This window comes from Corylus avellana, chromosome ca1 (genome assembly GCF_901000735.1).
Source record: "Corylus avellana chromosome ca1, CavTom2PMs-1.0".
In the NCBI taxonomy this organism is placed as follows: domain Eukaryota; kingdom Viridiplantae; phylum Streptophyta; class Magnoliopsida; order Fagales; family Betulaceae; genus Corylus; species Corylus avellana.
In genome coordinates this window covers 16523812-16533989 of record NC_081541.1, presented here as the reverse complement: position 1 = coordinate 16533989, position 10178 = coordinate 16523812, and the positions used below count along the sequence as shown (strand labels likewise).

The window sequence follows — 10178 nt, the reverse complement described above, 5'->3', positions numbered from 1 at the left end:
AAAAATTAAAAAAATAAAATTAATCACCAATAGCGTCCACTAAAAGTGGACGCTGAAGACTCATCATTAGGGTCGACTTTAATACTTAACTAGTAGGGTCGACTTTGTCGACCCTAAAGAGTAGGTAGAAAAATTAAAAAAATAAATAAAAAAATAAAATTGATGACCAATAGCGTCCACTAAAAGTGGACGCTGAAGAGTCATTATTAGGGTCGACTTTCCTAATACTTAAGTATTATGGTCGACTTTGTCGACCCTAAAGAGTACGTAGGAAAATTAAAAAAAATAAAATTGATGACCAATAGCATCCACTAAAGTGGACGCTGAAAACCCATTATTAGGGTTGACTTTTAAAGTCGACCCTAATACTAAAGTATTAGAGTCGACCCTAAAGAGTAGGTAGAAAAATAAAAAAATAAAAAATAAAAAATAAAATTGATGCCCAATAGCGTCCACTAAAATTGTGTATATATCATTGCATTATTTAAAATTTTCAAATAAAGTGACACAATATGCACCGTTAAATATAACAAAATAAAATTTTAACCGTAAAAGTAAAGCTCTCCCTTTCACTTATTCCATATGTACAGTTGTTTCAATATATATATATGTTTTTTTTTTTTAAAAAAAAAGGAAAATTTCTTCTATTTCAATTCCATCCTCCTAAAGAAAGATTTTAATTTGTATATATTTGCCATTTGGTTAGGAGTTCCATTTGGAGGATAAAGTTTTCATTCGGACTAATTTGAAGACTTAATTCCCATTTCATAATTCATATTAAATTTTACAGATCTAATAGTGTATATATATTATATGATGAATATATTGATACCTTATGGAAAGATTTTACACTGTTAAATATAACAAAATAAAATCTAAACCGTAAAAACTAGCTAGTGCATTTGTTCGATCGATCGTGATAAGATCAAATGATCGAACAAAATTCAAACAAATTAAATGTTCGATCGAACATTGAATTGAACTCTATGCATTTTATATTATATTAGTGCATTACTTAAATTGATCGGGATACAATCAATAAAACTTGACATGATTGAAGGTTCAATCAAACATCTGATAAATTAAATCAATTCCGATCGATACTATTACATATTAGTCTGATTGATTGTAATTGGATCAAATGTTCGATCAAACATCCAATCGATCGTAAAGAATTAGTTCGATTGATCGTGATATGATTAAATGATCGATCAAACATCCGATCGATCCTAATGAATTAGTTCGATTGATCGCGATAGGATCAATCGTTCGATCAAACATATGATCGATCATAATAAATTGGTTTGATTGATAGTGATAGAATCAAATGTCCGATTGATCCTACTGAATTAGTTCAATTGACTGTGGTATCATCAATTGATAGATCAAACTAGATACAATAGAAGGTTCAATCGAACATTCAATTGAACTGTTAGCTTTTTATATTATCTTAGTGCCTTAATTATATTGATCTTATCGGATTGATCAAATATCCGGTCAATCATAATGAATTAGTTCGATTGATCGTGACAAGATCCAATGATTGAAACAATTGAAATTGAAATTGAATTAATTCGATTGATCGTGATAGGATCAAATGATCGATCAAACATCCGATCGATCCTAATGAATTAGTTCGATTGATCGTAATAAGATCAAATGTTTGATCGAATATCCGATCGATCCTAGTTAATTAGTTCGATTTATTGTTATAGGATCAAATGATCGATCATAGTGAATTAGTTCGATTAATCATGATAGGATCAAACATTCGATCAAAAATCCGATCAATCCTAATGAATTAGTTCGATTGATCGTAATAGAATCAATTGATCGATCAAACATCCGATTGATCCTAATGAATTAGTTAGATTGATCATGATAAGATCAATTGATCGATCAAACTGAATACAATTGAAGGTTCAATAGAACATTCAATTGAACTATAAGCTTTTTATATTATCTTAGTGCATTAGTTATATTGATCTTATATTATCTTTGGATTTTGTATTGATCTTATAATTAATTATAAGTTAAATGTCAACTTAATGATCTTTAACATAAAAATTTATTAAACGGAAATTATTAGTTAATATTATAATAATCAAAACATATTACAGGAGAAAATAAAGAAAAACAAAAATAAATAAAAATTAAAAAATTATAAGTATAATTTTTTTTAAAAGAAAAAAAAAATTGAGGCTGATTAGGGTCGCCCTTATTGAGTGCAAAAAATAAGCGCCATCCAGTGGCGGGGTATCTGAAATTTTTGGACCAAAAATTTCATAAACCGCGTCTTTTTTTCCCCAAACCTTCAAAACACCAGAATCCTCCCTAACACCCCTCTCACTCACCTCCTTCATCACTCTCACTCTCAATCTCTCTACCGCTGCTCTCCCAAACTTTGACCGACGAAAGCTTTTATACAAGGCTTTGCTAAGAAGCTGGAAGAGGGAGAGAGAGCGAGGGAGAGAGAAAGAAAGAGAGAGAGGGTGGATCGTTCGGGGAAGCCAGAGAAGAAAAAGAAAGGGAGAAAAATCGTCGAGGTAACCTCTTTAAACTTTAAATTTTTGTAATTTTTGTGGCCGGTGTTCTTCTTGTTGTAGAAGTTTTGGATTAGTTTTTGATAATATTGAATTTGCTTGAGGTGGATTTCGGTTGCTAAGAAGAGTGGTGTGAGCTTGATTTTTATTATTTCTCATTTTTGTTGGGTTAAATTTTGTAGTTGACTTTGATTTGTGTTTGGAGATTTATGTTGAGTATCTCAAATCTGAATTGGGTAATTCTAATTTGGAGTTGTCTAGTGTTTGGGTTGTGATAGATCGATGAGTCTAGAAAAGCTGAGGAAGCTGGTATTTTATTATTTTTATATTATTATTTTCTTTTCGTTTCTTGTTTCATTTTCTCAGCATCCAAATAGAGGAAAATCAGTAAGTTTGTGTTAGTTGTGGTGAATGAATGGGAGAGAGTGGTTGATGGGTTTTTTTTTTTGTTTTGGTGATTGATAGCGTCGAGAAGGAACGAAGCGGCGGGGTGGCTGAGGAAGATGGTAGGAGTAGTGGGGGTGAAGGATTTGCCGGCGGAGCCGTCGGAGGAGGAGTTCAGGCTGGGATTGAGAAGTGGGATCATTCTCTGCAATGTGCTTAACAAGGTTTACTCTGGAGCTGTGCCCAAGGTTAGCCTTTTCCTCATCCTTATCTTCATTTCAATTCTGTGTCTTTTTTGTTTTTTCAATTTGGGATGTTTAAGCAGTAGTTTGATTTCTTTTCAGGTGGTGGAAAGTCCATGTGATTCTGCTCTGGTTCTTGATGGGGCCGCATTGTCCGCATTTCAGTACTTTGAGAATATGAGGAATTTCCTAGTGGCTGTGCAGGAAATGGGAATTCCTACGTTTGAGGCGTCTGATCTGGAACAAGTATGTATTCAGGGATCAGGATTCTCAAAGAATTAGGGAATTTAGTATCTCTGTTTTTCATTAAAATAGAAATTTCTGCTTTTAGCCCATTTTTCACGTACATCAGATGCTGAGGATAGAACAGATATGGTTTACGGATAGAAATTTGTATAGTAATTCAAAATAAATTTGTTAAATTTCAGGGAGGGAAATCTGGTTGAATCTGTGCTAAGTAAGGTTGTGGAGGAGTTTGAGCATTGCATTTCAAGCCAATTTGAGCTGGTATGTTAGCTTTGGTTATCCAAAACAATCATTTTTCTTTCTTTATTTTTCAGCAGAAGGAAACAATTTGGGCAGACAGATCATTTTTCAATATGGATTAGGTGATCAAATATGCTTTGACATTCAACCTAGGACTAGGAATTGATGCACATTCCAAATCAATAAACATGTTCTCTTGGATCCTAAACAAGTTTTTTTTTTCCTATACTTTTCCTATAACTTAATTAATACCTATCTGACTCGTTATTTGTTCATTTATTTGTAACCATTATTCTTCTTTGTTGTGCTTTGACTCTCTATGTCTTGGTTTGGTTACACTTGTTAACCAAGTTTCATAAACCTTTGTTGGTCAGTTTTTATGGAGGGTAGAATGTAGTGTGGGCCTTTTATGAAGTTTTGAAGTATCTAATAGGATCTTCAAAATGATGGCCTCTTGTATAGGACACAGTCAATCTTTGTGGCAATAGAAAGGATAATTTCAGATAGGATAGAATAACAAAATATATAGGATCATTAATTGAGCCTCTTGTTTGCATGGGAATGTATTTGTGTGGGCAAACATAATTTGTTATTGAGGTCCATAAACCAACCCAGTATACAGAGATTAAGGCTTAGTTGAGTTGACTTTAAAGCTTCAAAGTGTGGATTTTTTTTTTTTAATATTGTGGCTGCTGTATTTTATGCACAGAAAAGGAAATATTCTGATAAGCTAGGACCTCAATGGAGCAAGGAGGAGCTTGAGCATTTTTATGAAGCCTATCGGAAATATGGAAAAGACTGGAAGAAGGTATGCCTTTATTTGACGTTGTGTTTTATTTACTCTTTTGGGATTTACTTAATTAGCCATAATTGGTTGTCTTTCATTATATAAGCAGCTTCTAATTTTTGTGGTGTAACTTCATATCTAATTTGGTTATGCATACATATGCAAACATTTTTTATGCTTTCTCCCTGTAATACTGTTTACAATAAAATTTTCTGTTCTAATGAGATAATTTATAACGTGCTCCAGTTTTGTTTTTGGTCTCTTTTCTATTATTGACTTCTGTGCATATCCAGGTGGCTGCTGTAGTACATAACAGATCCGTTGAGATGGTGGAGGCTTTCTACAGTACAAACTGGGTTGGTAGCGTCCATTACTGTTAGATTGATTTATAACTAGAATCCGTAAAAAATAAAGCTTTCTGTAATTTAGGAGTATTATGGGCAATTATACCAACAGTTCTGTACGTGACTCTACCTTTTTCCTTTCCTTGCATAAGCAGTGAATATTCTTCTTTTCATGCAAGCCAATCTTTAAAATTAAGCACTATTTTCACCTTTCTTGTATAATCTATTGCGTTTTCTTTTAATGTAATTGATTTGCATGAACTAATGATCAGGGTATGACCTGGTTTAATATTTCTTTTGTTTTTTTCTTAATACTTGTCATTGCTTTGTCTTGAACACATTCTTATAGATTTGAATAAGGGTCATAGTGCTCGTTTACTTCTATTAATTGCAAGCTGGAGGATTGAATCTACTAAACCTCTTGGCAGAAAATAGTTTCTTTTGCATCCCAGTTATTAGATAGTTTGGAGCGGGTTTGTCATTCAGTTAATAATTTCTTCTAGTTTCAGTAGTTAGTTCTGGTGAGATTCTTGATAACTAAAGTTAATAAATTTGTATAAAATTTGATCTTAAATTCAGAAATGAAACTGGTTTGCATATGTAAGTAATTTGGTTCCCTGGCTCTGCGATCGATCGCACTTAGAGTGCGATCGATCGCAAAATATTGAAAGCCCACTGGTACTGCGATCGATCGCACTACAAGTGCGATCGATCGCAAAATGTCAAAAACCTACTAATACTGCGATCGATCGCAAAATGTCAAAAACCGACTGGTACTGCGATCGATTGCACACGATTGTGCGATCGATCGCATATTTTTTTTATTTTTTTATTTTTTAGGACCATTAGGGTCCACTTTGTGGACGCTAATGGTTAACTATCAGCGTCCACTTTGAGTGGATGCTAATGGTTGACTATCAGCGTCGACTATGGCTTCCATTTACATCACCTTTAGGGTCAAAACATTGCGACTTTTAGGGTCGCTAAAGTGGACGTTAAAAGTGATAATTAAGGTCGACTTTAAGTGGACGCTGATAGTTAATTTTTTTTTAAAAAAATTTTTTTTAGGACCATTAGGGTCCACTTTGTGGACGCTAATGGTTAACTATCAGCGTCCACTTTGGTTTGGACACTGATAGTTAATTTTTTTTTAAATTTTTTTTAGGACCATTAGGGTCCACTTTGTGGACGCTAATGGATGACTATCAGCGTCCACTCTGAGTGGACGCTAATGGTTGACTATTAGCGTCGACTATGGCTTCCGTTTACATCACCTTTAAGGTCAAAACATTGCGACTTTTAGGGTCAATAAAGTTGACGCTAAAAGTGATCATTATGGTCGACTTTAAGTGGACGCTGATAATCACTCATTTGATCATTAGGGTCGGACTATTAGCGTCGACACCTTTAAGGTCTAAAAGTGGACGTTGTTGAGTCGACGCTGTTGTCAACAACGTCCACTTTTGGACTTTTAGGGTTGACTCGAAGTCGCCCCTAAAGACCTAAATTCTTGTAGTGTGAGGAGGGAGGGAAATAGGATAGCTCATAGGCTAGCCGAAGAGGCACTTTCTCTTATGTATGGACGAACTAGTCTATTTGGAGGAAGCCCCTCACTATATGCTCTACTGATTAGTCTTTTCTAGAAATGAAAGTTTGCAAGACTGATTCAAAACAAAAAAAGTACGACTTTTCACAAGTTTCTAAAAAATGATAGACTTCGAGCTGAGTCTTTGTCCAAACTGATAAATTTAATTTGAACAATTTGCTTTGTTATGCGAGGCCTCATAACGACAGGGAAGACCACATGCATGAAGTTTATATATATATATATATATGGGGTTGCAAGAAGAAGAAAGGCTATATTTTCACTGAGAAATTAGAGGGGAGAAACCATAAAAGGAGGGATTGTGGAGCTTTCAAGCAATATTACAAGCAAAATTTGCAGGTTCTATAATTACCCTCTATATATTTCACTTTGTTATGTTCTTTTTCATAAGATCATGTGTTAAAAGTTTCCTTTAATAATAACATATATAGTTCAGTTTATTCATACAGTACTAGTCATTATGCATGGTATCTTCACCATTTGGGAGATAAAATCTAATATTCTCCTTCTAATCAATTATTTAAATTTACAACTTTATTTTCAAGTTCAAATTCAGATCCAATTATTCAGTTTATAAGAAATCCCTAATGGATTGAAGATGAAAATTGATGTCAAAATTTGAGATACTTGGTATCCCAGAATTGATTTATATTATAATTAATGTGTTGAACTTTTCCAAACCACAGGAGGAGTTGGCTTAGTGGTTGGGAGCTTAATTACTCCTAATAAATTAATCGAATTAGGCAGACTTTCTGTTAGTTTAAGTCGTTTAATATTGGAGATTAAATGATTGATTAAACCCGATTCATATATTAAATAAATCCTACAAATATTTTCATATTTTCCAGAACTGCTTTTTGTTGCACTTCGATCTTTGCATGCCCGGGTCCTCTGTATTCTCTTATGCCTTTTTTATCCTCTATTTTTTTAAAAAAAAATCAACCATTGAATCTATAGGACCCATATATGCCAACAAAATAAGAGTATGGAAAATATTAAATAGCATTATGGAATAGGATTCCTTACAATTTTAAATAAATTGTTACCAAGAGTCATCTAAAAATGATTTTTTTCTCAAAACGCTTCTTCTTCACTTTTGTGAAGACGCTTTTTCATAAAACAAAACTACGGTTTTTAGCTCAAAGCTTTTGTACGACATAGAGAACAAGAACTTCATGAAAATATACTCAATTCTCATTAGTAACATGCTACCTTTTTAATGTGTGGCATTTTCCAATCTATTTGGTACAATAAATGACCTAAATTACATAATTTTATAATCTACAATGTATTTGTAATTGTAGAGAATCATGATCCATATGCAGTTGTGGGCTGAGAGCTGTGCCACGTGATTATTGAAATAAGGTTTTGCAGTTTCATTGTATTATATTCTATTATAAGTGTTAGAGTAACTTTCATTAAAAAAAAACAACTATACACTTTACAAAGAAAACCTAAAAGCAATGAGCTAATGCTGAAAACTCCTAAATAAGCAAATAAAAAAGTGAATGTTGTTTATTTCTCACTAGGAAAAGGGAGTTGAGGGATGGAAAAGAAGCCTTGCTCTGCAGTTGGTGAATGGACTTTACAACCACTTCAATGCAAGGTGTTCCTCATTGACACTCAACCAGAACTGGTATCTGATCAGTGGCGGGAGTGCTATATCTACAGGGTTCCCAAGCAACTCCGCAAGGTAAATGAAGAAGCCTATACTCCTAAGCTAGTTTCAATAGGCCCCTTTCATAACGGTCGAAAAGAATTGAGCGACATGGAAATCCAAAAAGTCATATATTGGAAGAAGTTTTGTATTCGTGCTGGGAAGAGCCAGAAGGATCTTACAAGCTTAATTGAACCCAACAAAGAAAAAATCACCCGTTGCTATTCAGAGACCTTTGAGGTAACTGAAGCTTTTGTAGAAATGATTCTATTGGATGCTATCTTTATCATTGAGCTCTTCTTGAGATATTCAGAAAATCCAGAAGACAAAAACGATTATATATTAAGTAAACCATGGCGGCGATCTAAAATAGTTGAGGACTTGATGCTACTCGAGAATCAACTTCCATATTATGTTCTCATAGAATTATATGAATCTGCCTCCAATGATACTCCATTTCTTGATCTTGCCTGTAAATACTTGGGGCTCAATATTGAGAACGAGAGAGAGAAGGATCCCTTACATTTCGTTGATTTGGACAGAACATATTACCTTCCACAGCACCTGAAACCTACCAATAACAACATTGGACTTCCACCAAGTGCAACAAAGCTGGAAAAGGCAGGAGTGAGATTCAAGCCATTTTGTGGAAGAGGTTTACTTGACATACAATTCATGAAGAATAAGTGCTTGAAAAGCTGTCCCTTCTTAAATTGTTTCTGGTACTTAAATTGCTTACCCTGTTTGAAATGCTCGAAGTGCTTGAAAAGAATACAACCTCTCTTGAAAGTCCCTCTGTTTACCGTAGACGACCAAACAGAACACATTTTCCGAAACTTTATGGCCTTTGAGCAATGTCATTACCCGTGGGAATCTTACATCTGCAATTATGTTTTGCTATTGGGTTGTCTTCTCAACAAAGAAGAAGATGTGGATTTGCTTGTTGAAAAAAAGGTCATTGTAAACGGGCTCGGCAGCAACGCTGAGGTGATGACTCTAATTAACAAGCTCGGCTATGAGATTATGGAAGTTAAATCTTGTTACAGTGATCTCGCTCAACAACTTAATGATCACTGTGGAAACTATTGGAACCGTAACATGTCATTATTGACAACTGCGTATTTCCCTGATATTTGGAGAGGCACCGCCAGTTTTGTTGGATTGATTGCTCTGGGTTTACTTTTTTGGAATTTCCTTCGGGCTTTCGTCATGAAGGTTTGAAGCATCGATCTGTGGTCTAATGTTTGTTGGGATGCTTTGCCTTTAGTTGCATTAATGGATGCATTGTATCTGAATTTTGTAATACTCTTTAACTTGTGATATATATATTTATTGATGCAACCTGACTTTGTGGGATGCAAAGAACACAGTAACAAGAAGAAATATAATTAATTCTAGATCTTGAGTCTATCAAAGATTTGAGAATTCTTTTCAAAACTATAGAGTCTATCTATGGCTTGAAGGAAAATATGATGAAAACTTCACTCTAAGGCTTCTTATTTATGAAAAACTGAAATAATAATGAAAGCTGCATTCTTAGGATTACAAACATATTTATAGCCCCAAGACTCCAAACCCTAATTGAAATATGAAATAAAATCGGAATTGAAAAGCTACGATGGCCATCAGGACAGGACATAACGCCGTACGGACAAGCATGGAAATAAAATAGGAAAAAAAGGAGAAAATAACATAGCCGTCCGGACGGGACATAAAGTCGTTCGGACGAGCACGAAAATAAAACAGGAAAACCAGGAAATTAACATAGTCGTCTGGACGTGTGTCAGACGAGCAACAGACGAGACCTCTCTGCCTGGCCTCCGTTCGGACGTGCGTCAGACGAGCAGCAGACGAGGGCTCTCGGGTTCTTGAGATTAACCTTTTCCGAACAATCCTTCTTCAGAGGCTTTATGTTCTTGGCAGGTTAAACTTGAAAAAGTGCCTTAGTTATGCTTGCCAAGTTTAATCTCGGGAGAGCTCTTTGGCTTTATTCTTCAAACTTTGAATGCTATTGTAATCTTGGGAGACTCTTTTATTTAATGAAATGAAACTTACAACATAAAACGGGTCCCATTATTACAATAACTTAGACAAAGTATTTTTTGAGGTACTCGGCATTCCACGGCCTA

At 34.5% G+C, this 10178-nt stretch overlaps 1 protein-coding gene across 1 annotated transcript; it reads left to right on the top strand.

Moving 5' to 3' along the window:
• Positions 1-7938: 7938 nt before the first annotated feature.
• Positions 7939-9270, top strand: LOC132162114 (UPF0481 protein At3g47200-like). The gene has a single exon (XM_059572406.1). It carries the CDS (start codon positions 7939-7941, stop codon positions 9268-9270), a length of 1332 nt encoding a protein of 443 aa, XP_059428389.1.
• The last annotated feature ends 908 nt before the right edge of the window (positions 9271-10178 follow it).

Coding starts and splice junctions, on each gene's coding strand:
- LOC132162114 (XM_059572406.1), top strand. CDS start 7,939: ATGGAAAAGAAGCCTTGCTCTGCAGTTGGTGAATGGACTTTACAACCA.